Raw genomic sequence first — 27759 nt, 5'->3', positions numbered from 1 at the left:
GTACAGCTTTAACAAACTAATTGAGACATGGTGAACCTGGAGCCTTTTGGCCTGTTGGTAATCCAGCCTTGCTAACTAGGTCTGCAACTAAATTATTTTCATAGTCGGTTAATATAGTGACTTTTTTGATTAATTGATTAATTGTTGCGCTTATACAATGTCAGAAAACAGTGTTCACAGTCTCCCCTAGCCCAAGGTAACGTCTGATGTCCGACCAACAGTTCAAAAACTAAAGATATTCATTTTACAGTGATAAAACAGAGAAAAGCAGCACATCCTCACATTTCAGATGATGTAACCAGTAACTTTTGGCATTTTTGCTTAATAAAAACTATTAATCTATTATCAAAATAGTTGCCAAATAATTTTCTGCAGATCATTTCAGCTCTGCAACTAAGTCCAACTAAAATAACTGTCTCATAACTTTTGTCTCCATTTTCCCTACAGTAAGCACCAGATTATACTTCCTAGCTAATAATTAGGAAATTATAGATCTATAAAATAAAGCCTTTCCCCAACGCGAAGGTCTAAATGCTGCCAGGAATACAATTCAAGTGAAGTAGTGAATCCTCAATATTTTTTTATTGTCAAATTTAAATGAGTATAAACATACTGGAATCAGCCTATGAATCGTTTAACTGAATATTGTGTTTTCCTGTATAAGCAAATAGCAAACAACGGTGTTCTATTGTTCTATTTTAGGGGTGAAATGATTAGTTGATTAATCTATGAGTCGACTGGCAGAAAACTAGTCTGCAAATATTTTTATAATGTATTAATAGTTTCAGTCATTTTTCAGGCAAAAGAACTAAACGCTCTCTGGTTGCAGCTTCTCAAAGTGAAGATTTGCTGCTTTTCTTTGTCATAAACAGGACAGTAAACTGAATATCTTTGGGTTCTGGACTTTCGGACAAAATAAAACATTTGAAGACGTCACCTCGGGCTTCGCTAAATTGTGAAAAGCTTTCTTTTGACTATTTTTTTGACATTTAATAGACTAAATTGATAGATTAAACCAGAAATTAATCAGCAGATTAATCGATTAGTTGTAGCCCTATCCACAATACTGGAAATGAGATGTTACCACTAGGTGACTTTTAGAGGAAAGTGAAACATTACATGCTTGAGACACTTGTGCCTCTACAGTTGTGTGCTGTAAATAAAAGTCAACCACAATAAGTGGCGTTTTGTCAAACCCTCAGCGCTACACGTTCCACCTGGTTTTAAAGATGTGATTCAAACAGGGGAAATGGAAGCTGTTTTAAGCATCAGCATTTTAATGGGACAAAGCAAAAACTCAAACCATGTTACTGAAGCATCAACAGAACTTCTCTTGCCAAAACATAGGTTGAAAACATTCTTAGGCACCGCCTACTCTTGGATGATTTTTGGTTAAATTAAAAGTAACTCACTGATAATAAGGCAACACAATGGATTTTTTTTAACTATTAAAAACGATGGTGGCCACAGTGCAAAAATCTGATCCTTATAAGGTTTCTTAATCTATAAAAACAATCGTTATTTAGGTGTACAACGGAATAACTTAAATGATGTATTACTTGTCAATTGAAAGGCTTCTGCATTGCATAGCAATGCTGCTTGTCCTCCAAGCCTCTGGAAGAATCAAATGTTGCACTGTCTCTACTGTACACGGACCAGCACTGGACAGGGATGCTACTGTCAAACAGCTGTTTCTGGAAGCCATTACCCCAACCAGAAGCTAGCAGGCTTCCTTAATTAACATGTTTTCTTTATACAGAATCAGTACAATTGAACAGACTGTTACATAAAACCTCCAAAGGAAATTACAAAAGAAAGTGGAATGCAAAAAAACATAAAAAAAACCCTATTATTTCAAATTTTGTGAAAAGGTAACCTTAAGTATTTGTGCAATATTTGTCTGCCTATAAGTAAGATAAGAGTGGCAGTAATCCCTGCAATTGATTTATTTGAGATATTGAAAATCTAATTGAAAAAAAATAAAGTTGACAGTTGACAGCCACTTAATGTTTTATAAACAAACATAAAAAAGGTCTCACGTGCCACATGATTCGATGGTGTCACTGCAACATTTCTTTATAAGACAGTCCCGAAATGAAACACAAAAAAGGCAGAAAGCTCTTTATACAATGTCAACATTTTAAAGTCGCTCAAAACAAAAAAGAAAGAAAGAAAATGGCCGCAAAAAAAAAAAAAAGATGGCGCAGTCCTTTCTGTTTCAGGGGAAGATGAACTGGACGTTGTCTTGTGTGTAAAAGCATCAGTTCATGCACACACGCAAGCGCGCGCACACACACATACACACACGCGCGTTTCTTATCCGCAGACTGGATTCTCGGTCTGTTCAGTCCGTTCTGGGAGACAAAGTGAAGGAGCGGTGAAATTTATTTGTTTTGTGGTGTCCACTTTCCCTAAACCTGCCTACTTCTACTCAGTGATTTCCTACGTTTCACAGAATGACTTGACAACACCCTGAGAACTTGCTTAGACTTATTTCACTTCAGTAACAGGTGGACAGACCAGAACAGTGAGAGCAAGAGGTTCCAATTGAGAAAAAATTAAAAACTAAAAAAAAAAAAAAAAAACATACCCCTGACTCAATACATTGCATTACTATGGACTATTGAGTGCTTTCTGTGGCAAAGTTGGCCGCCTCTTCTCCCTGTATGATTGTTAAACATTGGTATAAAATCCTGCCCTTGCTCTTTGGCTCTGAGGGGCTGAAAACAAACAGAACATGGTGTTTTACTACAGATTTAATTAGCTGAACAATTCCTCCTTTTAAACTAAAATGTGGCTGTGCTAGAAATATCTTGACATGGTCGTATAATTTACATTTGGCCAGTTATCTGCAGGCATTACAAAAATACGCCAAACAATAAAATGGGCCCTAGAATGCAAGGTGCATTAGCAGTAGCTGTTTTTAAAAGTGTTCTGGAGTGGGTTGTCTTCGTTACACTTGCAGATTTGGGCAGTGGGTGAGGTTGTGGGCTGGTAAGGTTGATACAATGGTGTACCAGCCTCACTAACAGAATAAATTTGTGTGGTAACAGATAGAGCACATCTAATGCACTCCTTTCCCCAGCAGAGTATCATCCTTGTGGCCTCAGAGGCTTAGAAGAGGGCTACTGTGATCAGTGGGTGTGGTAGCCAGCAGTGCTCATGCCAGCCTGGTTGGTTAGCACCGTCCCGTTGACTCCCTGCCCGGGCTCCACCATGCCCCCGTTGCTCACAGCGCCCACACCAGTCCACCCGGCACCAGCATGTAAATGACTGTAACAGCAGACAGAAACAATAGTTAGATAATGGAGTCAGATTAAGAGACGAAGCAGAGTGGACACAAGCTAGGTCTCCATCTAAATGTAGCACACATTTTAACCAAATTTTGAGAAGATCGGCAAAAGAAAATGTAAATGAGTGCGCCTTTCCATCCACTACCATTATGCAAATATCAGGAGTTTGTTTTTCGAGATAAACAACAGGTGGTGAAAATTTCCAATCGGGGGCCATTAAACCATTGCAGAAGAAGTTGCATTCATCTAAGCCCTGATAAGTTGAACCATTTAATGATACGTGTGGCTGAGAGAGTAGCGTAAGGGAGAGCGAGCGAAGGCAATTAAAACTTTTGTCTCACTCGTAGTTTATAAATACGATTCATCCATGTTTGTGTGGATGGTTTTTTAGCTAGCTACCTAAACTGCTAAAGTGCTATTAAAGTTATTCTTCTTCTTCTGGCGTTTTTGGCAAACAGCTTCAGGTACATTACCACAACCCTCTGGACTGGATTGGGGTTTACACGCTGATTTGCATGTAGCCCGGAAAAACCAAGACGGATTGCAGTCAGATCTGGCCAACGGAGACACATATGTAGCTAAGCATAAATTAAAGTGTAAATAGCTGTAAATACATGTGCAGGTGTTTTGTCCTACAAGTTTCTGATGCCGGTAGAGAAACATGTTGAAAAAAAAGGTGCAATTATTGTCTCCTTTTCACTAACATACATCTAGCAAAGCCACTGCAAACCTTCCCTATCAAAGTGCATGAAACTGTAAACATGACTACCGCACAAAATAGTCCCTTATTCAGCAATGAAACAAGACGGATCTTCCCACTGTTGCTCGTACCGCAAAGTGAGTGAAACAATGCAAACATGGCTACTATGGGGAATATAATTAAAGCGTGATACGATCACATTTGATACACCCATTTTGTGTTGCCGTGGTGATAGCAACTGGCAAGAGATAAACAGGTTTAAGAAGGGGAAGGAAGCAAGAGGGTTGCATGAAAACAAGATTTGCAATTTAAGTGTTTTGCATGTCCGATAAGGAAACAGAAAAACATTTTGTCACATTCACACTCTAGGTGTTCCTGTGATCCTGGGTCATCTCTGGTACTCACTTGTAGCCCTGCTGATCCCAGGTCTGTCCATAGACTCCATAGCTTGGCACCTGCCATCCATTGGGCACATACTGACCAATCTGCTGTGTGTTGCTGTACCACTGACCCCACTGACTGTAGGGCTGCGCTGCGAAGCTCACCGTGTTCTGCTGACATACAGAAGAATATTTTAGGAGGCAGAGTATCACATTGCACCAACATCATACAGTCGATATATAAGTATGGCAGCAGTCCACCACCAGGGATTTAAGTAGTCCAGGGTGATGGTTATACACAAACTATATTTTGTAGTGGGAATAATCCTGGTGCATACCTGTGGCATCTGTACCTGCTGAATGGGGCTAACCATGTCTGTTGTTTCTTTGCCCCAGTAACACTTAACAACATAGCCCTCTATGGATGTGCCATTGACAGAAACAATGGCATGAGCTGCTGCTTCATGGGAGTTGAACCTGCACGCAGAAAAGAGCTCAGACTGTTAAATATCAAGTCATCCTGCACATAAGTGAGGCTTATGTGTGACAGTTAAGACTTCATCGCACCAAGTAAATGGCTGCCAGGTCAATCAGAAAGTCAGCTTACCTCACAAACGAGTAGCCTTTGTCTGGGAAAACTCGGATTTCCATTATTTGCCCGAAAGGTGAGAAGGTCTGTCTCATAGTTTGCTCTACAAACAAAATAAAACTTTTATTATAGTCCATGTGCAAGTAGTGCTTTTAAATCTGCAGCTTAAATCGTAAAGGCAAACTCTGACTCACCTGTGAGACCTGTTGTGACTCCCCCGCAGTAGACGGTGCAGTTGCTGGGGCTAGACTGGTTAACCACCTCATCGAAAGATAGCTGCTTGGTATTGGTTGCTAAAAGAAAAAAAGTTAGAACAGTTTTTCTTAAATTTTTTTCTCTTAATCTCTTATACTGTCTGCATCTACTGTATGTGCTGCAATGAACTGACAAAAAAGAAAACAAAAGTAGCCTAGTAATGATTTAAAAATCAAATATATAGATTTTATGCTTTGGACTTTTAAGTGTTGATTCAAAACCTTTGCAAAGCAAGGTATGTTGATTTACCTCAGGTGTTAAAACTCTGAACAGTGGCCATCCTATCTAATGTGTACCTTGGTTTGTAATGAAAAGTAATTACGGAGGGCAGCAACTGTAAAATGCCTGCACACTAGCATGAGCAGTTAATGTGATGTGGGCCATCTTTTCACTGTTGATAATACTTCAGAAAGCCAAACCTGAACCTGGTTAAACAAAACTAGAGATTTTACATGGGTGTTATTTTAGCAGCCTGTAAATTGTTGCCACGTTCAGACGAACCAATAAGTGACTTTTGCACTATTGCCAGTCTGCTGCACTGCTTCTGGAGGAAGGCAAACAAAAATAAATAAACCCTTTGAGCCATATACCTAACAAATCTGAGGTGGGCTGGCATTTTAGATAATCTAATTATCTCAGGGACCTTTTTCCGCAGCAGACATTTTGACTTACAGCACAGGTGTAACTAATAACATTAACGATGGCTTTGTTCTATTCAAGTGTAAGCCATGACTGTGTGAGTGAGTCAGCCTGCACAATACCAGGACCCTGAAACTGAAGCAGCTAAATTGAATTCAGCCATTGTCAATTTTATCATTTACACCTGTGATTTTCCTACTGTCAAAATAAAGAAAACTTAAAGAAATGCACATCCTACTGATGACAAAAGACTAACGCCATGCCCCAAAATGAAGTATACTCAAACCAGACAACGTGTATATTAAATATGGTAGGCTGATGGACACTGTTCTCCCATAGTGCAATGTACAAAATGGAGGAGCGGCTCACAGCTGGAAAAAAATAAAATAAATTGTGGATGGTGGTGAAACAGCTCCAGAAAGATCTAGGAAAACAGATAAATAAGTATTATATTTTAAGGAAACATTTTGATGTCTCTTTGTGAAGCAGTGATGTTCCAAAGTCGCAGTTTGATTGATGTCGGACGTTATTGCATCATTTCCTGTTAGCATAAAACGGTTAAGTATGTTGTTCTTTGTATACTAACTGCTAAAACAGTTTGCCATGACAATTAGTGTGTAGTATACTGTATATATTTAGTATGTCGTATATACTGTACAGAATTAGTATGTAATATATACTGTATAGAATATGCATAAGTTGGATTTGCCATGCTAGCGGGTCTGTGAAGCTGTACTTAGGCACAGCTTTGTGCTAAATGCTAACATCTTACATTCTTACAATAACCATGTTAGCATGCTGATGTTTAGCAGGTATAATGTTTACCATGTTCACCATCTTAGATTAACATGTGAACATGCTAACACTGGCTAATTAGCACTAAACAAAAAGTACAGCTGAGGCCGATTTCATTAGTTTTGCAGGTATTTGGTCAAAAACCAAAGTATTGCACAAATTAAAATCCTGACCTGCTGATGGCGCTAGATGGAAAGTCAGAGGATCATCAAAGTTTTTACAGTTCATCCTGAGTGGAATATGATGGAACAAAACCTCATGGCAATCCAACCAACAGACACTGCCATCCCTAGAGGTGTGCGTGCCTACAGTGCACCACCTTAGGAGGGCTAAGATACAGTCCATCGATTCAACTTTAATTTAATTATGTGAACTTACTTTCATTTGTAGTTTTAGGAGCAGGCTTCCTTGTGGCCCAGTTGGTCCTGATCTGCCTGCCTCCCAACCACTGTCCTCCCATCTGCTGTATGGCATTCTCTGCATCCTGATTATACACAGGAAACATTCAAACTCCTGAGTCACCGACACCAAATACAAAACATCTTACTGTATAAACCCTGGCTTCAAAAATAAGTCAACAATCAGAACCTACTAATGTTTTCTCAGTCCTCTAGCACATGGGCATTATTGGCACACTTACCCATTTGTTGAAGAAGGAGACAAAGCCATAGCCTTTAGATTTACCTGTGGCCATGTCTTTCACCACTCGACAATCCCTGTGGACAAACACACAGTTAAGTTAGAAAATTCATTTTATGATATTATGAAATTCCTGATATTATTAACCAAGTACCTGTATAATCTATCGTTTAACTGGGGAGATTTAAAGTTTTATATATGGAAGGTTTTGTGTGAAAACAGTAATGAGAGATTAAGGTACTGTACAGTAGCATTTGTTATCATATACTACACTATGTTTTAATGAAACTAAATGCAGGGATCAGACTTTAAAGACCTTAAAGGATAAGTCTTGTGATATCCTATATTTCTTATCGTCAACAATAGTACAGTATTGTATTCAGAGCCTGATATATCTTCTTCTTCTGAGCCATATAGCTCCATTGTTGTCCAAAACCTATTAAAAACACATCAGTGAGCCACTCTGTTGCACTGGGTGACGTGTTCCTTCATCACCATGAACACACACAATGTAGTTTATTCTGACTCAGTCCCACACACACCATCCTGCTGCCCCAAATACTCACTAGAGCACCACATGTGGATTAATCCACCGCTGAAAGTAGTCCCCAACAAATTTAAACTATTTTCTATTATTTGAGTAGTGCTTGCTAAAAGTGTTAGCTTTATAAAACAGAACTGGAATGAGAAATTACTGAGCCTTTAAAACTAATTAAACTATATATATTTGTAACCTGTTTTTTTTTGTTTTTTTTAAACATTTATGTTTTCAGTAGTGGGCTTGGTTCCAAGAGCCACAGACAGGCTGGTGAAGTCGGAAAGCCTGGGAGACAAACTAACACATTGCTTGTTTGGGGTCTTTTCATGGGTTTTGTTGACATTAAGAAAAATATAGAATTACACAGACTAATAATGATCACGAGAATACACTTACGATATTTTCCCAAATGGAGCAAAAGCTGCTTTTATGTCATCTGTGGTAATTTCAGGACTTAGATCTCCAACAAAGACATGGAAGTGACCTAAAACAAACAAACAAATAATTAACACAGTAAAAACAGAGATAGTATGATATACGGGTTTGTGTTATTTACAATTCAATTATAAAAACATTCCCTATCATTTTTAGTCTGACTCCAAGAACTTACTTTGAAGAATTCCTGTTGCCATTTTTATGTCTATTTTAGCGTTGCATGTATTATTTTTACGTACATTTTTAACCATTAGAACATTTTACTGTTTTTAATGAAATGAGGCACACCCTTACATGTTGTATCTGTTCTTATTTTGTGTACTGCAACACTAGCCAGGTTTCCATCCAAATGTAGCGCAAGTTTGAATCAACTTTTCAGAAAGTCTACAACAGAAAATGCTTTTATACGAATTTTAGGAGTTGGTTCATCGAGATAAACAGTAGGTGGCGCTAATGCTCCAGTCAGGTGCCCTTAAACCACTGCAGAAGAAGAAACATGATGACGTAATTAAAAAAAAGCTCCAGTCAAAGCTCAAATGGTGGAGAAAAATGTAGAAAACATGATATGAAATATGGCTTTTCTGTTTGTTTCATGAATTAATGTGAGGAAGGTTACAGTCTCCTCCTCCTCATCGCTCCACACAGATCTGATGTTTCAGTCTCTCCAGTGGACGTTTAAGTCACATGGTTCATTCGCTGAATCAGTCTCCAGTGCACAGCGATACACCAACTTTTCCACCCAAGCGTTATCATTTGTTCGCTATATTTTGACAACAGGTGAATGGAAACCCACCTGAGGGAATGCAATTTCATCCCCATGTATACTGAGTATTGTATTTGGAGAGAATTACAGTAACTTCTTCCTTGAACCTTGAAGACGAAACCATTTTCCAAGACGAAACCTTGAGATCGCTTTTCTTACTACTTACTGCTTGTGTCTTTCTTTTGGCTGGTTGGCGTCGTGGCCCAGTTGACCTTGACCTCCTGCAAGAGAGACAGATGTCGAGAGCGAGAAAAAAAAAAGGTGAGAAGGGAAGTATGTTTGCAGAAGAGAGGAAGATGCTTTTGTCTTTGATTAGAGGTTTTGTCACACACCAGTTTTACTTAGGTTATATTTTGTGATTGAGAACTTTTTTTTTTTTTTTTTAAATAACGTGACCTCTGTATGCCACACTTGGGTTTCTTAAACCATCACTACAAATTAATTTACCCATTGTTATTATCTAATTTTACATACCTTTGCATTGATTAATAAAACAGTAAAATACAGTGGAGAATATAAAGGGATATTAAGATTTCACCGTCATAATCAGGAACATTTCAGTCTCAGTCTAGTAAAAAATTTGGAGCAAAACTGTAGGAAGTAAGGTCCAAATAACAAGGGACTTACAAACAAGTGATTTTTACGAACTTGTTATACTCCTCAAATGGTCCTTCAATACCTGTTGAGGATAAAATATTTTCAACTGAATGTATTTCTCTTGAAGTTGCTCTTATGTGGATTCTACGTGGAAATAACTTTGCAAAAAGAACACATAGCAGGAAAGACTTAGGGGCACAGAAGAGCATCAATTAAGCATGATTACACAGCAGGGCCATGTTAAATCAATTCATACACAGATGGCAACTCACTAAAGGAACACCTTAATAAAAACAGAGCATGGTGCATGAAGTGACAATAAAAAAACTCCAACAGCACTTTGTTTAAGCCTGAGTAATACACAGTGTAAGTTATCAGTTTATTAGGTATGCCTTAATGTAATCCAATGCAACAATCCTGCCTTTAAAGCTTATAATGTTCAGTATTCGTTGTAACTGTGTGAACTGTGGAAACCAAAAAATTGGTTATAAAAACTATATACTGTATGTTAGTGTGGTGACAACTGACCCTACACAACATATGAAAAGTCAATTAATTGAGGCTTTTTAAAATGCTTTCATAGCTTAATTGGTCAAATTAAACTCTAAAAACGAGTTAGATTACTTGGCATGTATTCATTATTTCAGGTCATTTTTTAAGTAAAAATGCCATTCCAGCTTATCCAATGTAGATATTTGCTGGTTTTATATAAAATATATTTTAATAATAAACTAAATATTCGACATTTGACATTTTTTAGACCAAACATTAGATTCATTATGAAAATAATCGACAGATTAATTGGTAATGAAAACAATCAATAGTTGTAGCCCAATGAATGATGTCTTGAGCTGATTTTTTAAAATAATTTTAAAAAGGCCCTATAATGCAAAAACAGAAGACTTCAGCTTTTGGTGCGTGCACAAACTTATCTTGTTGCACAGATCCGATACTGCTAAAATAAATATTACTGAAATATTCATAGCGCCTGTACAAAACATAAGCATGGGTCTAAATTAAAATCATAAATGGTGTCAATATTTAATAAACCGCATCAGTCTGAATGTTGTCCTACACTGAATCCTCTTTTTTTTCCCTTCGTAGAGGAATGAAAAGGCAAAAACACTTTTTCACAACTTTTTAGCCTCCTAAACCTTCCACTGTGAGGGACAAAAACACATAAAAAGGCAAAATACACTATAACAATCTAGTAATTTATTGACTCTGATTACTTTGTATTCATCTTTCATGTTTTGAATCCATGGCAATTAACTTGATGGATCTACAGATTTGAGTTAATACCAGGAGAAAGCAAGAAACCAGGAAACAATTACAAACAAAGCTCACATTGTCGAGTATTTAGACATTATGTTTTCAGGATTCTGACACTTCACAGCAGTAAGGTTACAGAGATCAATGTCTGGTGTTCCCACCCCGGTCATTTCAGACTGTGCACAGAAGAATAATGTGCACATGGGAATAAAACAAATTAAGTGAAGTGGAGCAGGAACAGGGCAGTAAGATAAGGTTCAACAAGATAAGAAGAAGTTTTTTCCAGCCGCTTCATTTCAACCATTCCCACCCAGCCTTGCCTTAGTTGACTCACCCAGGAGATATGATAGCTTACCTTACCCAGTATTTTCCGACCATTCATGGCTGCAATTGTGGCAGTGGCATGTCTATGCTCATAGAACTCCACAAAGCAGTACGGATCGTGACCTGCTGTCTGCATTGGACAGGAAACACAAATATTAAAGTCCAACTGAAATCACATTTAGTCATCCCTTTTCGTAGTTAAACATAATGTCAAATTGTTTTTTTTATTAGTAAAAAGGAAGAAAAAAAAGAAGAAGGTATTTGGGGAAATATCAGAAATGCTCCTTTTCGTCTCAGCCGGCTGGAGGGGCGTGTCCCTGTCTGTGTTTGGTTGACAGCAGCTGGCAGGCTGCCAGAGCGCCGGTGTTACACCGGAGGGAACAAGAGGCAAAGTAAACAAACTTGCATGCTGTAGCCTACATGTTATGGGCACAGTGTGATGTTAGTGGTGCTGAAGAATAAGGACCATAGCCGCATCTAACCGGCCTGAAGTAACATTTGCAGGTACGTTTACATGCTGTTTAATGTGCTGCAGCTAATTAGCTATCTAACTAGCTGTGTCGTCTGGCTCAGTGTGACTGTCCGCTCATGAAAGAAAGCTGCATTACTGCTTTATGTAAGATTTTTTTGGTGGTATCGAAATAAGATCTCCATCTATGTAGATGTTATTCCGTCAAATTCATGCAAAAATGCTTGGTTTCTGAATTTTTCTCAAAGGAGAACACAGGACAAGTGATTTACAGAGCCAATAGAGCTGCAGCTGTAGTGGACAAACAGGCAATGTAATTTCAGTTTGTCTTTAAGTCGCTGTCACGATTATACAAGTCTTAGTAGATATAATGACATCATTTAGCATTAAAATTGCAATACTACTGGACACTGGAAATATGGCAGTGGGTCAACGGGATGAATATCAGAGGAGCAAGTGACCAAATCAGATCACAAGGTCAGGAAGCAACGTTTATGTAAGAATTTCTCAAAAGAAACACTGTTGTACGACAGTTGTCCTTGGATTTTACTGCCAAAGGGGCATGTTGTAACCAAAGTTTTTTCTCGGGGAAGAGGGGAAAACAGCAACAGAGTAAAAAAAGATGACAAATGAACTCACATCTACTATCATTTTACAGCTCTTGCAGGGTCCAATCTGGCTAAACAACTCCAAGATGAGGGCCTCTGTCACGTCCCTGGACAGATTTCCCACATACCTGGATACAAACACACAAAGAAACAACGGACAGAAGACACAGACATCACTAATTAATGTTTTGTGATGTAATTGGTGATGGTGATTTGACATCTTGTGTCGGGTCCTGAAGTGGGGGCAAGCTTTTCCTCCAACTATTGCTATGGTTACTATATGAAAATCCAGCCTGGGAGATAAACATCATTCATAGTCTGTGACTTGTTTACTTGTTCCTGAGGCACTCGATCAGCAGCTCTGGGACCGAGCAGGGTTTTTAGATGGTTTTCATTTACACACATGCCTGTGCAGTATACCTGTCTAGATCACAAGGTATAGGGATGGTTGCCTCCCTTGTGTTTTATTTGTAAAAAAGGTAAGAGTAGAGTAACTCGCCTAATTCTTCTTAATTGTGTTAGCATCTTAACAATAAATGGCTTTACCTGCCTGATTACAATGGTGTTATATTGCATCCCTTTCCTGTAGTGTTTTGGGGTTTAGTGTTTAACATTCACCTACAAAAGTATTTTAAAATCCATATTTACGAACCTTTTGTGACAATTCGCCCTTTCTTTGTCTTTAGTCTCCCTATAATATAACTTGGTGGTGTTATAGTAAAAATAACAGATACCAGCACCCAGCAATATGCAGATTTCAAGTAAATGCAAATATCTCAAGATAATGACATCTCAAGGCCGTTCGTGGCAAATGATTCTGTAGTCTGCATTTAATAATCAGCTCTTCAGCCAAATATAGAGTGCAGCTAGGGACAACTAACATTACTGAAATCTCAGCTACTGACCTTGTCCTAACATCGCTGCTGGCTTTAAATAGAATTAAGTTAATCTTACCCTGGTAACAAAAGCAACCCAAATTAACATCAGCATTAGCCTATGTTAACATTTTGCGAGGTTAGTGGTAACAAAACTATCCATACAAATATGATCCTAGGCCTATGCAATAATGATTCTATCGCCCGTGTAACGTTAAGGAGGTGATAGCACACCAAACTCCATAGAAAAAACTGGCAGTTCAATGTTCTTTTGCACATCGTCAGACTTACTTGCAGTGTAGAGCAGTCTCTGATACATTAGGCTATTATCAGCAAGTCACCGTTTCATTCGGCACACACAAGACACACTAAACAGTGTGAACCGACGCGTTAATTTAAAAGATTTTTCTGGAATTAGCTAGCTAGCATTAACGAATTTACCAGAGGTTACATCATTACGATGTTTTTTAGTTTTTATTAAGTCGTGCTAGATTGTGTTTATCGAAAGCCCGCGCTAAACAACATATAATTGTTGTATTTCTAAATAAGTCTAAGGTCCAATCGCTCCATGCCAGAGAAAGGGACGTTTTAGGACTAAGTGCGCCCTGAATAATACGCTACCACTTACTGTTAGCTACGTGACGAATACAAGTGGTTAGCTAACGGTAACGCAGACACACACTTACAGGGTTTTGGGCAGGTCATCGTCCATTCTGTTTAACTTGCTGGCCGAGAACAAGTCGCAACCCTGAGAGCAAATCCACGACTGTCGCGGGCAGCTGCCTGTGACACCGTTAAGTTATTTTTTTGCGCAGTATGAACTGATTTACCACCGCTGTTAGCTCCAGAGTGAACAATGGGATAGCCGACAAAGATGGCGGAGCGACCGGGGCCGACGCGAAACTCGCATGCGCAGTAGTTCAGCCAAGGCAACTTCAAGGCACATTACAAAATACTGTCAACAGAAACTTTAATTTACATTAAAGTAAATTCGCCAGTAAAAAACCCATAGAGAATGTGAGAGTACTTGCAGACCATTAAATTAAAGACATTTCTATGCCTTTATTTAATTATCTCCTGTTGTTTTATTTATTCATTTTGTGTACTTGTTTATTGCATTTTGTTCTCAGGATGGTACATCATTTCAGTTCGATTAAGAATTATATTGAAGACGAAAAATGAAAACATATATGGTCTTATATGTGTAAGACTGTTCTCAGCCTTGCTTAACAGTCCTAAGAACTGTGAATTTCTTTTACCCCTTCTTTTACATGCATTTTTTCCAGTTGTAACTGGTATCTGTACTTTAGATAAAAGTATCTATATTTATTATTATATGCACAAACCGTAAAATCTGACTCCCTTTGAGGGCCATACTGCTTCATACAGGTGCACACGTTTTCTACACACTGAAAAACAATCCTTGCTCTTATTTCAACATTTCTGAAAATATTATATAGAGGAAAAATCTTACTTTGGAGGAACTTCAAAACAGCTTAGTAGGCTGAGAGGCTGAAAGAAGTTTTTAATTATTCTTTATAGGAGGTAACTTGTGTACATCTTATTAATTCAATCTGTAATTTGATCCTTAAACACATGACAAAGTTGAAAGTGGCACTAAACAGCTGGGTAGACCCCATTAATCCATCATGTCTACACTTAAAAACCACTTCACCTGCATGGTTTACAATTAATAAGTTTGAATTATCACATTATTGCATTTTTTGAAGATATAAACCATTTCATTCAGTTCTCAGCATATGAAATGGCAAATTTGATACTTACTAGAGACCTAAAATCAAAATAAGATTTATTATCCATGTATATTTTAATGAGATGTTATTTATGGCATAGAGGACCTTATGCAATCAGATTTACTTAATTTGCTTCGTGTAATATCTAATAAACATTCCTTGTAGGCCTGCAGCTACAATTATGACAAAAAACAAACCTTACAGCTAAATTGTACCTTACTGTATATTGGAGAGCTCACATCATCAATAACGCTGAGCTCAAAAAACAGTACAATACAATTCTCAATTGCAGTGTCACTTTTTTCCTGTGTGTGTCGGGTAGTTTCATGGAATATCACATGAGTTTTAGAGGTATTTTTATTTTGTAACGTATCCCAATGAAGATTTAGTTTATTGAAAAACATCAGTGGAATCAGCCCTTCCATTAGCAGTCAATCACAACAGAAGCACCACAGTGTTTATAAAGTGCAAAGAGGAACAATTTAAACTGTTTTTAAAACAATGAAACCTGATTTATTGTCACACCATGACACTTAAACTACTACTTTAACTTGTCATTAATTTATTTAAAATTAATGACGAATACATAAATTACATTTACCAGCAATTATCTAAAAAAACAAAAACAAAAACAAAACTCCCAATAAGTCCAGTGGTTTCCATGTCTGTACCCTGATGCTGCTACTTGCTGCCCTGATGATACAGTCCTGTGCAGCGTAGACAGCTGTGCATGCAGAGATGAGTCGAGCCCTGTTTCTCTGCCAGGTCACTCCCTCATCTTGGACAGATGTTGTGGTCAGTGACGAGTTTCTCCATCCTCTTTATCTTGCGTTTGTTCTTGGGCATGGGCTTGTCATACATGCCATTCTTCAGTAGATGCTCCTTGCTGTGATGAATCTGAGCGCCGTGCTGCAGCTGGAAGGAGCACAGGGCTTTCAGGGGCCTCAGCAGAACCTGGACAAACAGATGAAGAAGGGAAGAGTGATGAAAAATACATTTATTTACTTTCCATTGCAACCTCTGTTTGGTCCACTGGAAAAAACATCTATGCACTGTTTGTATTTTTATAATATGGCTTTAGTGATTTCACACTTCGCGTCTGTTTGTAATTTTAAAGCTGCTATAATTAACAATTAATCAAATTACTACATGTAAGTGAAAGGGGTCGTTCGTGGTAATGAACCTACAAGAAATTTATCACCGAACTGTGCAGTTCTTCTCAGCTCTAGTGTGCATTTCAGGGTCTTTCGGCTGATTGTTTTGTTTTTTCGGCCCGCGACTTTACTGTTTTGGTTCAGTCTAACGGCTCTCATCAGCCCCGTTTCCAAACACAGGCAGCTGTTTACAGCAAAAAAAAGCTCTGACAACCCCACTGTACGCTACCTGTCCAGCAGCAAACAGCAGACAGACAAGGTTAGCGACTAGCTAGTGGACATTGTGGAGCATTTAGCAGCTAAAGAGCCAGATATTTCCCTCAGGAGTAGAGACCAAAAACAGAGCTAAACGGGGAGTGAATATTGGACTTAAATTCATCAGGTGACTAGAAATATGACTCCAAATGAATGATAATGTTGCTCCATAACTGCTGGATGTGTAAATTGTTTGTCATATGAACTTAAAAGGTTGAAGGGACAATTCACCCCAAAATCAAAAACACACTTTTTACCTCTTACCTGTAGTGCTATTAGTCCATCTAGATTGTTTTGGTGTGAGTTGCAGAGTTTTGGAGATATCGGCCGTAGAGATGTCTTCATTTTTTTAATATAATGGGACTGTATGGCACTCGGCTTGTGGTTCTCAAAGCGCCAAAAAAATACATTTGAAAAACTCAATCAATCAATGTCTCTTTCCAGAAATCATGACCCAGTTACTCAAGATAATCCACAGATTTTTTTGTGTGCAGTTTCATGTAGGAACTATTTGATAGTTTTTGGCGCTTTGAGCACCACAAGCCGAGTGCCATACAGTCCCATTATATTAAAAAAAGGCAGACATCTCTACGGCCGATACCTCCAAAACTCGGCAACTCACACCAAAACAATCTAGATGGATAAATAGCACTACAGGTAAGAGGAAATATATGTATTTTTGATTTTTGAGTGAACTGTGCCTTTAATGTTCACTTCTGTGGAACAAAAAAGATCAGAAAATGGGATACTCATATACAATAACCATAACTATTTCACCACGTCACCTCTTGGATGTTGTCATTCTGCTCCAGGATGGACAGGGCGACAGCGGCACATTCCAGCGTGGACAGACAGATGTTGGAGGGTTGTGTGCGGATCACATACTGACTGGACAGAGTCCTATTGAGCTGGACCTGGTAAACCAAAGCAGAGTTGATCAATAGTGCAAGTGTGGCATTCTCTCTCTGTTGACATATAAATGGATTAAAGTTATAATCCTTACGATTTTCATGAAATCAAACCCTGTTTTTGAATACTATTTATAGTTTGAATTTTATTCAACAATAGTCATTTAATTTATTTACATTCAGTAATTACCTCTCCATATAGTAGTTTTCATTGTTAGTGGCGGGTGGAGACCACCATTCCTGGGCTGGATTCAAATTGCCTTCACATGCACAAGGGATTCACAAGAAACGAGGCATGCATGTAATACAGCTTTATCAGAGCTGTATTAAGTTACTGCTGCTGCTTCACATTAAAAGTGTTCAACTGGCAAAACATGGGGTGGCTTTTATTGTGAAGCAAACACAGGAAACGCAATGTTTTTGTCACAAAGGTTAGTGCTGACTGTGATCACTTTAAATATTGCAGGGAGTAATGGAACAAGGAGCAGCCACAGTTAGATTAAGATCTGCACACCTACAACTTCTCAGCAAGGTAACCAACTCCTTTTACAGTGCCCTGATGTTGTGTGGAAAACTACCCCGAACAGAATGAAATCAGATCGTGATTGTGATTATTATTAACGAATTTCTTTACGAAAACAATGCGAGTTTGTTTGACTGCACTGTAAACAGATACACCGGTTGTTCTTCGGTGCTCAGCGAGTGTTTGCTATATTCTGGGACCTGTAGAATTAATCTCCACTTGTTACCAGGACTGAAATTTTAAGGATTACAACTTTAGATAAAAATTTTAATATAATGAAAATAGTTGAACGATAGAAACATTAAAGCCACTGAAGAGAAATCTGCACTGGCAGCTGCCAATAAATCAGCGCGAGAGAGAGGATCTTTTCCAAAATACTCGTTCTTCCAAACCAATCTGGTCTCTGAATGCATTTAGCCAAAACACCAAACGTTACTAAGGAAACGAGAGGGAAGAGGAGAAATGCTGATAAGTCCAAAGTGTTCATGCGCCCACATTTAAGAGACATTTTCTTTATTTTGCTTTGAGTTACAATTAGTAATTCCATGTGAGGGTTTAATGTGAGGATTTACACTGTCTCAGGTGGACAGGTGATTTAGGCTGATAAACGAAGACCATTTTAACAAATAAATCTTGCCTATGATATCTTTAATTGGCCTTCGTGACGCAATGGAGGGCAAAAGATTTGTTATTTCTTTTCAGCTATTGAAAAAATTAACTTCCTTATCTCTTCGCACGTAACCTCATCCCCTTTAAAAACAGTTATACACACCTGTTTAGGCAGGTGGAACAGGCTGTTTTTGAGGAACATGTTTTTGGCCTGGCTCCAGGTGCCATCTATGATGATCACATTATGTTTCACGGTGCCTACTTCCTGGTATTGCACTAACTCCTCCAGGTTCTGGGAGTTGGGGCCCGGGTACAGGATCAGCGTTGTGCTGTCCCGACATACCGCAGCCAGCTCTGGGTGCCTGAGAGGAAAAAAGACGGAGACAAAAACCAAATATATTTGAGAATTCAGTGACAACGGTGTTGTGAAATCAGTGTGCTAACAAGAAATACTGCTTACTTTTCCTCATTGAATCTCCTTCCAACTATGACATTGCATTTTCTTTGTGGCAAACAAGCAGCAAGTAGAGGCACTGTGCGAAGTACTCTGCTCTCCTGAAAGTACACGAGAGGTTAGTATAGTTGATCACAACCACGAGCCTCTTATAAAAGATGTGCAAATTGTTTGCCATTCTTCAACCTGAAAAAAAAAAACCAACAACAATATGAATGCAATTTATATTTAATTACTATTTATAGTTTATAAATAAAAGTTGCAAATAATACATCATAATAAAATTGGTCTTTGTGCCTTCTATAAGTGTAACATAAGAATAGGAAATGGGGCCTAAATGTTTCACAGTGATGTGAGACTGAAATAAGGCTTTATTTACATCTGTAAATCACAAAAATAAAAAAAGTTAATAAAATGAATATCACATGCAAAGACTTTTCAGACAAATAATTTTAGTCAGCAAAATAATTTTTTGGCTCAGAAACACTGTCCTCTGCTGACTTAGCATTGACTTATATTCAACTGTAGCGTCTTTATTATGTACTAATAATATCACATACGTCACCTTTTAATCCAATTATAAATGTAATGCCCCCCCCCAAAAAAATACAGGTAAAGGAGGGTGAGTAGTTTTTAGAGTCCTGAGTAGTGTCTGTAGGTTTAGGGCAACCTGTATGTAGCCTGAGAGGTGAAGTCCGGGGCAAACACACTCCTCATCATGAAGATTAATATTTGTGTGTCCTCATATTTTATCAGCTCCTCTCTTCTCTTATCTGGATTTTAGCAGTTGGAGGGGACAAAACCTCTGAAAACTACAGTCAGTACAGTACTGACACAGGTTTTTGCTTGGTGTAATCATTACTCCTGTTCATACTGGACATTACAAGATCCCTTCTGAAAACATGCTTCCAATGTTTCTTTGCAAAAACTGTAACAAAAAGAGGAGATTTTGCACTAAAAAGAACGTAACTTTGGAAGATATCCACTTGATTTGTCTAATTCAGACTGCTGAAACCTCATATTAGCTTCAGGTCTACTTTGGAGTTTAATTTTGACTGTGGATTTTGTCCCTCATCACTTACATTGGAAGTACATAAGGAAGGGATCTCTGAATGGCCAGTATGAGCACTTACAATGTTTTAAGACCTATCCTTAAAAGTAGACATCAATAATGTGACACAGCCTCTGTGCTGAGCTGAACGTGCAGTCACATATGTTATATTAAGTAACTCACCTCTGCAGGATGCTGCACTACATACAGACATGTGGAGACCTCCAGGGGTTGTGGTGGAAGAAAAGGACAGAGACACACCTTCTGAGGGCGACTACATGGGAGGAAAGTTGAAGACGTGAAGCTGTGATTGCCCAGTTACTTCCCAACCATAGCCCCCATCTCTCTGTTTCAGCTGGTCTTCAGCTTTTCTGTAACGACATAAATCTGTTCCCTCATTAAAGCATGCCAGTTACTTGAGGAGAAGAAGGGGAGTGGAAGGGTTTCTTTCCTGCCTGGTCCAACCACTCTAACTTGGCTAGCTAGCATTAGCTTCACTTTAATTCAGCTCACCGGCAACGTAAACACGTCGGTCTTCTCTCGCCAACCTCGACCGGAAGGGCAGCCAAGTCGCCAAAAGCGTCGACTAATCCATCTTCCACCGAGGAGCTGTCGGAGGTTTCTGGTCCGTTTTCTTCAGAAGTCACCGACGAGCAAAAACCGGGGACATTGTCCATCGCGGAGTTAGCAAAAAGCTAACTTCTCCAAGTAATCAAACACAGCGCCGACGAGGGACCTCTGATATAGAAATAGACCGACTAGAAAGACTGAGACCCGGGTTTACTCAGCCCAGGGTAGGTAGCTAATTATTTTTGAGTTATTTTATTTCCGGCGTTTGTTTTATTTCACTCTCTTTGTATCTTATAGCTCTAATCACCCCCAGCTAATTATTGTTAGCTAAACTAGCAGAATGCTACATTAACGGCTACGGAGATAAACTAGCTAGCTAAGTGTCACTTAGCTTTAAAATCAGACACACACATCAGGGAAACCAAAGCTTGGAGTAATCTTATTTTGCCAAGTTCTGTTCAGTTGATAACATATTTTGTTAGCATCTTAATTTTAATAATTCTTTACATCGCAGCACTTAATTTTTGGGGGAAATATTTATTAGCTATTTTGGCATATCCACTCTATCTACTGTGCTTCTATGACCTTGAGACTTGTTTTGGTAAGTTAATATTAGTAAGCTATCAACTCACAGCTGCCACCTGTCGATGTGGAGGGGAAAAAAGGTGATTTTAAAAAAGTTAGAAAATAGGAAAATGCTCATTTGTAACACTGCGTGTCGCCAAAGCCCATTTAACCTGATGATAACAGGTCTTTAAACACAACCATTACTCTGCAAAAACAAAACACCAATCTTGCACTACACCTTTACTTCTCTTTATATATTATTTATACCACATTTGTGCATATGTATGACTGTCTGGGAGTGTGAATATCTTCGAGGTCAGCAGGCACGGGACCACTGCTGAGCTCCAGATGGGACCATTAAAGTCAGCAGTATCTACAAAATAATGCTTGACATAAACCTGCTTTAATGATCACGTATAGGGTAAAAACTGCACTGTCCAGTCTGTCTAAAAAAACAGTTAAAAAGCATCTATCCAAGGTCATGATCCAGCCTGATATTTGGTGTGGATAATGTAAGAACACATGCACACAGTTAAAATGTTTTAATTTAGCATTGATTGTAGTTATGTTGGTTTTGGGAAAACATTAGAACTAAACAAAGAATTATAAGGTATAGGTAATCGTCAAAAATGAATGTGTGAATAATATGCACATGTACATTGCACGTATTACACAGTTTCTTTGACTGTTTACAAGAAGGTACACAGACTCCTAGTCGAGATTAGGTGTCAGGTTAACAGCCAGAGAGGCTTATTTATAGCTGAAGATCCACCCTAACGTCACACAAACACCGACACAGGCACTCTCACTCTAACCCGTTTTATTCAGACTCGTGACCCAAACCTCTCCCTTCAAACAGGCTATGATTCATGCACTATTGCCACCCGTCTGCACCAGAGAAACTGGGTTAACCTGTAGAAACAAAGGAAAATCTCCTCCTCTGGATATTTGATCAACATGATAGTAACTGTTTCAGACAAGATTTAGATTTTTGAATTCATGCAGTATGAGTACAGCCAGGTATAAATGGGTACAAATTATAAAAACTAGACTGAGATATACAATATTTTGCACTCTTTATATACAAAGTTTTAAGAATTTATCTCAGTTGGTTTTAGGCTAATTCTACTGTGATTTTAAGACCTTGAGTAAGGACACAACAGCAAGGCACTTGACATTAAACTTGTTGAAAATAGCTCAGTTAAAGTATTATACACTGCCCTTTGTCTTTAGCTGGTTCAGTTGGTACAGCAGTTGAACTATCTCCTTGTTTCTCTGGATAAACCTCTGTTTTAGCCAATTCTGATGACTTAATATCTACCTCTTCTGGTTCTGTTTGTTTTGTAGCTGCTTCAGTCTCACTTATTTCCTCTTCGTCTACTGTTTTAGTGTCTTTCTCCTCAGCTGCAACTGGTTTTGTGTTTCTAACAGTTATTTTGTTGTTATCTTTTACACTTTCAGTTTGAGGGGAGTCCACTGCAGCCAACACATTTTCAGATAGAGCAACATTGCAGGAGGGCTGCATCGTTTCCTCTCCGTCTCCATCTTCCTCGTCGGCAGTCTCTGCTGGTGATGCCGTCTCTTTCTCCTCCTCCCTCTGTTCCTTTCCACAAGCCTCTTCTTTTTCCTGTATAATAACGTCAACTGGAGTCAGGGGTGTTAGGTCCAAACATGTCTTAGGAGCGGATGTTTCCTTTCTCCTGGGAGGGGCAACTGGCTTTTGCATTTCCGAATCTTGCTTCCACAATTCCTGATCTGTATGCACACTGACATCTTTCTCGTCCAGAGCTGTAGGATGATCATCTGTACTTCCCCAGTCAGTTTCCTCTGAGGGAAACTCGAAGCTCGAGATGCTAAGTGGATCTACAGCGACTTTTTCTACCTTGATCGAGACATTTTTGTTTGTTTTGTCTTTACTCTTCGTAGTTGTTGGGGTTTCATCCTCTTCGAATGATCGAGCGAAAGGCTCAATATCACATGGAGAAGAATTGGCACTGGACCTGAAGAAGTCTGTGATTTCCTCCTCTGAATTTGGCATCTCACCTTTTTCAGGCTCGGACAGCAAATCGCCAAAATCATAAATTTCTTGTGACAATACCTGAGGACCTTCCTCTGGGCATTTTCCTTTATCAGTTAGTTCCACTTCCACCGCAGGAGTCTCATCTATAAGGACATATTTCTCTAAATATCCCCTGGCCTCCCGGTCTGAATGCCTGCTGTGGAAAGACTTCTCAGAGGTCATACTTTCTGTATCCTCTTCTTTTTTCCAACTGCCGATTGCTTCCTCATACAGGTCAGTGTAAAGGAAAGCCATGGCTTTGGGCTCCTCCAACAAAATGGGGTCAATAATTTTGGGAGGTCCTTCTGGTAGAAAGATTGGAGTCAGGATGTCCTCTTGGCTTCCAAACAAAGTCGAACCACTCTGTTTTGAAGGGAGTCTAGAGGGCGCACCTTCAGCCACTCCGTCCTCTCTGTCTAGACCTTTAATGTAGTTGTCTGTACCACCGTAGAAGACTTCATCTAGGAGCTCACTGGTGATTTCCTCTAGACTGATTGTGTCTGACATGTCATTATCCACAGTTGTTGTGGTGGTGGCGTCGTCTTTAGACTGCACAGATTTCTCTGTGTCCTGGCTCTCAGTGGCAACTTCTGCCTCTTGTTCCCCCTGTCCCTGTGCGGTCACAGCCGGACCTCCTGGAGCCTGAGCATCGATCAGGGTGAACGCCTCAAAGTAGTCCACATTGCCAGCAGCTCCTCTGCCCGGAGGTCTGGCCACTGGAGCCCCTGGTGGATCCATTACATTTGGACCTATGGAAGGTGAGGGCATGACCTGGTCACCTCCTGCTGCACCTGATCCTGTTGTTGAGATCACCAGCTCGTAATCATGGGTGTCTTCACTGGCTTTAGGAACAGGACTCTCCTCCAGATAAGAAAGGTTGTCCACCATTTCTTTGCTCTCCTCTTCATCCACAGTAGCCAGTTTTGGAGGAACAACAATGTTGAGGATTTCAGAGCCCTCAGACACTAAGCTGAACAGCCGTTGCTCTTTATCTACCATTGGATCATTTGGTTCCTCTTCGTCTCCTTCTCCTTCGGTTTTCACATTTGGCTGTGAGACTCCTACTAACTCCGGCCTTCCTGAGATGTTTTCAGAACTTTCTACAAGGACTTCTCGTTGTCTGTCTGCCTTGCTCTTCTGACTGCTTACCCTTTCCTTCTTCCGTCTTGAAATCAGCTCCTCATCCATGACAAATATAATCTTTCCTGCTGGAACTGACCCAGTTGTTGCAGGCCGTACTGCAACCAGAGAGCTGAGATCCACAGTGGGGTTTCCAGCTTCGGATGCCCATGGCGTGGTGCAGCGACTAGGGGTAGTCTCCCATGCGATCCCGCTGTCCTCGCCTTGCATAGTTACCATGGAGAAGGAAGAGTCCATCATCAGGCACTGCATCTTAGGCCGGACGTTGTCATCGTGGACGGCCTCACGTAAACTGAAGGCACAGTAACAGAGAAACAATATGGCAGTGAGATAAAACTACACAGAATCTATCTAGATGCCAGTCCTCAGAAGCAAATTTAAGCCATAGTTTTTTCATGTGCTCTAAAATTCAACCCATTTGGCTCAGCATTTTTGACATTTGGCTTCATGCACGAACATTTTTGTATTCTTTTCCTCTACCCTGTCTTTTTTTCGCTGAGGTTTGCTCATACGAGTGTTCCAAGTCAGATTCACCAAACCCTCTTTTTAACTGCACAAACCTGTCCTAAATCGCTTGTTTCGGCCTGATGAATATCACCTGTTCATGAGTAGGTGAGATTTGATCATTAGCATAATCGATGCCCCCAAATTCCTACATAAGGCTGCCTGCCATTTGTGGGTAAGTTTTACTCACAAAAATGTTACCCACGTGTAAAATAAAGGGAATTTCACACTGCAGACTTTCAAGTCCCTGCTGTCGGAAATGAGCAGGCGAAAACATAACAAACGTAGCAGTGTCGGTAGTGGTGTTAAGGGACCCAAAACAATTAGAAAATATGAATAAGCTGCCAACGACGTGTCATCACAGAGAAGTAATGGTTAAATATGAAGTTAGATGCTAAAAATCGTCTGTCTCACTAAAGCAAAGCAGTACAAGGCTTAAATAGGAGGCGCTCAACTAAACTACTGTCGCAAAAAAACCCCTCTAACTTTGACAGAATGTGGTAAACTCTTATTAAGCACCTTGTAGCTTGAAATCTACATTTCACACCTTAGTAATATTTCACAATATCATACAAATATAAGTGAAAGCTATACAGGAAATGTGGGTGGTTAAGGGTGATTATCTAGGCTTTTTGTTGCCTTTGTCTCCCTTTTTATTTTTTCATTTTTTTCTTCCTCAGTTTATTTTGTTGCTAATACTCCCATGTTTTCCACTAACTGATTGAATGTCAAGCGGATACTTGTACACATTCTTTGGCATTATAGCTGGTAAAATCAGCAACAAACTGAATCACTTTCTCTGTGTATGAAGCAAACTGCTCATAAAAATATGTTTGAGAACAATGAGGAGTAACAATCTGGTCAAGCTAAGCTAATCAAGTCAGCCATAGAGGAGTAGAATCGGATAACAGTTTTAAAGGGCTTAAATTAGATTTTAAGATAAATTAACTAGATCAGAAAATATCTGGACATTAGAAATGAATTATTTTGATAATTTTGTGAAGACTTTTGTAAAATTATCATGTAGTGGTGTATTTTCCATGCAAAACAAAATGTAAAAAAAAAAATCACTGATATTTTAATGGTATTTAGCTGATTACATTTATTTTGACTTGAATTTTTTCTTCTCCACACCCTGTCCTCCTCTCACACTCAACGCCCATACACTCAGTTGCCAGTTTATTAGGTACATGTTGCTAAAACTAATGCAGGTTCATACAACAGTCCTACAGTAAATCCTCCCCTCAAGAAGGTTATAATGTTCAGTTTGTGTTGAGGTGTTGATTCAAATGTATGGTCATTTTGAAGGCCGTTTGTGGTGCTGTTGAACTACATTGGGTTATACTGAGAGGTGTTTCTATTATTTAGTCTACCCTCACTGATATACTGTCAAGATGGACATGTGGACAAAATACTATTAACACAATACAGTTCAATACACCACAAACTGCAGCCTACAAAATGACCACATATTGGAATATAGTTTATGGGAATGGATCCAATTCATTACTGTAAAATAAACAGCTACTTGGGATTTGTTGAAAATGGAAAAAAATAGATTTTGCTCAACAACTTGATTAAGAAAACTATAAAGCAAACCTCATCACACAGAAAACTTTGACTTTGAGCTGCAGTGATATATCCAGAATACAATATTAAGAATTACAGTTGCTGATTTTTACCTGTTTCGAAGGTTCTCCACGTCATCGCTGGCATCGAGGTTTTGTTCAGCAATATCTTCAGATGTCAACGCTGTCATCTCACTGTCCACATCTGACCGTGCGAGATCTTCTGTCAACGTATCCATTGTTGCAATATCTTGATGAATTTGCTTTAGCCTCTCACCACAACTCAGCGCTGTGCTCTGTTGATCACATTCAAAGCAAGCGTGCTTGAGTTGAGTTTTCATGCTCAGCGTAATCTTGAAATAGAAAACTGGTCCTCCAGTGTTTCATGTGAAGCATTTGCAACATGTAGGGAAATTAATTTGTCATCTGTTCACACGGGCTGAACCCTTGCATTTGGCATATACAATAAATAAGTTAATCGGGGTTGATTAGTTGTAGCCTGTGATGAATTTAAACTGTAAAAAAATGCAGCAGCATGGAGTAAATGCATCTGCTTTATTTTTCTTGCCAGGTCTAAATATAATGTTTTGTTGGCAGCCTATATCCGATGTCATGAGTCTGTCACAGGCAGAAAAGTACTTTGAAAGGGTTTAGTTTGGTTTTTAGTTGTGCACAGCTGATAAGGGATAAAACAAATCCCATATTCAGCTTTAACAGTTGACAGTGAACTGGTGAGGAAAACAAAACAAATAATAATAATAATAACACGTATTTATGGGCTAATATGCTAATTTAATCTTCAAAAATTCAGCATATTGTATTTAGAAATCAGCTCTTCTTGACTGGACTTCTACGAAAATGTCAACCTCGCACCTGTTTATGTCTGTCTTGTAGTGTAACAGAGATACTACATGGGAAATAAAAGACTGGAGGAGTTGGGGAGGGTTTTGCTTATAGTCAACAGGTTGTGTCTGGGCAAACGTTGCCCTCGTGTGTGAACTAGTCCGGCGTACCTTCTGTAAATCATAAACTTACCCAATGGACATGACAAATAAAAATGTACTGGTATTAAATATGCACTTTCTTCTTAATGGACCAATGTTTTTGCATATTTAGCTCATTTACTACATATCACATTAAACTAAACTAGCGGTAAACAATCAATCATCAATACAACTTATGGTTCTACATTAGAGTTAAGCACTAAAGTAGAAACAAAAGTAAATTCCTGTGCGAAGGCAACTGCAGGTCGTCACTTCCTACTTTAATGACCAGATTAAATTTTGAGGTACATGTACTTGAGCATTTTCTGCTACTTTATACTTCTAGTCCTCTACATTTCAGAAGAAAATATTGTACTTTTTACTCCACTACATTTGTCTGATAAATTTAGTTACTTTGCAGATTTACACAAAATATAATCAACAAATAAAATATGATACATTATTATTGATTAAGCTACACAGCATCAT

The 27759-nt window shown here is 38.9% G+C and overlaps 2 protein-coding genes and 1 long non-coding RNA gene across 5 annotated transcripts; 1 reads left to right on the top strand and 2 right to left on the bottom strand.

Annotated features, from left to right (window-relative positions):
- Window positions 1-1256: 1256 nt before the first annotated feature.
- On the bottom strand, window positions 1257-14085 carry LOC122865759 (nucleolysin TIA-1-like). 3 transcript variants are annotated; one of them, XM_044174602.1, is made up of 12 exons: window positions 13858-14085; window positions 12328-12424; window positions 11251-11349; window positions 9193-9247; window positions 8225-8312; window positions 7292-7367; window positions 7030-7135; window positions 5157-5255; window positions 4981-5065; window positions 4712-4850; window positions 4399-4547; window positions 1257-3273 (listed from the first exon to the last, which is right to left on the bottom strand). In XM_044174602.1, exons 1-12 carry the CDS (start codon window positions 13881-13883, stop codon window positions 3135-3137), a joined length of 1158 nt encoding a protein of 385 aa, XP_044030537.1. In that variant the 5' UTR covers window positions 13884-14085; the 3' UTR covers window positions 1257-3134. The 3 variants fall into 3 exon arrangements, with proteins under 3 accessions (XP_044030537.1, XP_044030538.1, XP_044030539.1); XM_044174603.1 differs by having other exon boundaries at window positions 4399-4544; XM_044174604.1 differs by lacking the exon at window positions 13858-14085 and adding an exon at window positions 13463-13784.
- Window positions 14086-15264: 1179 nt separating this feature from the next.
- On the bottom strand, window positions 15265-26628 carry LOC122865756 (cardiomyopathy-associated protein 5-like). The gene is made up of 8 exons (XM_044174596.1): window positions 26402-26628; window positions 22542-24507; window positions 20393-20448; window positions 20063-20153; window positions 18835-18929; window positions 18538-18736; window positions 17120-17248; window positions 15265-15879 (listed from the first exon to the last, which is right to left on the bottom strand). The coding sequence occupies exons 1-8, from the start codon at window positions 26626-26628 to the stop codon at window positions 15700-15702; spliced, it is 2943 nt and encodes a 980-aa protein (XP_044030531.1). The 3' UTR covers window positions 15265-15699.
- Window positions 20497-27378, top strand: LOC122865757. The gene is made up of 2 exons (XR_006375540.1): window positions 20497-20673; window positions 26413-27378. It is a non-coding gene; the product is annotated as an uncharacterized LOC122865757 (long non-coding RNA).
- The last annotated feature ends 381 nt before the right edge of the window (window positions 27379-27759 follow it).

The sequence above is a fragment of the Siniperca chuatsi genome, linkage group LG18, assembly GCF_020085105.1.
Source record: "Siniperca chuatsi isolate FFG_IHB_CAS linkage group LG18, ASM2008510v1, whole genome shotgun sequence".
NCBI classification, from domain to species: domain Eukaryota; kingdom Metazoa; phylum Chordata; class Actinopteri; order Centrarchiformes; family Sinipercidae; genus Siniperca; species Siniperca chuatsi.
The sequence above is the reverse complement of the archived record's forward strand: the minus strand, read 5'-3'. Positions and strand labels throughout refer to the sequence as shown.

Excerpts from the sequence above, each read along its gene's own strand:
- LOC122865756 (XM_044174596.1), bottom strand. The coding sequence starts at position 26,628 with ATGAAAACTCAACTCAAGCACGCTTGCTTTGAATGTGATCAACAGAGC. Across the intron at positions 20,449-22,541 it reads ATGGAGACGGAGAGGAAACG|TTGGCTGCCCTTCCGGTCGA; the intron begins ATGCAGCCCTCC and ends GCTTTTGGCGAC. Across the intron at positions 15,880-17,119 it reads AGAATGACAACATCCAAGAG|GTTCTGCTGAGGCCCCTGAA; the intron begins GTGACGTGGTGA and ends CTGTTTGTCCAG.
- LOC122865759 (XM_044174602.1), bottom strand. The coding sequence starts at position 13,883 with ATGGACGATGACCTGCCCAAAACCCT. Across the intron at positions 9,248-11,250 it reads GTCGGAAAATACTGGGTAAG|GAGGTCAAGGTCAACTGGGC; the intron begins GTAAGCTATCAT and ends TCTCTCTTGCAG. Across the intron at positions 4,851-4,980 it reads AAAGGCTACTCGTTTGTGAG|GTTCAACTCCCATGAAGCAG; the intron begins GTAAGCTGACTT and ends TTCTGCGTGCAG.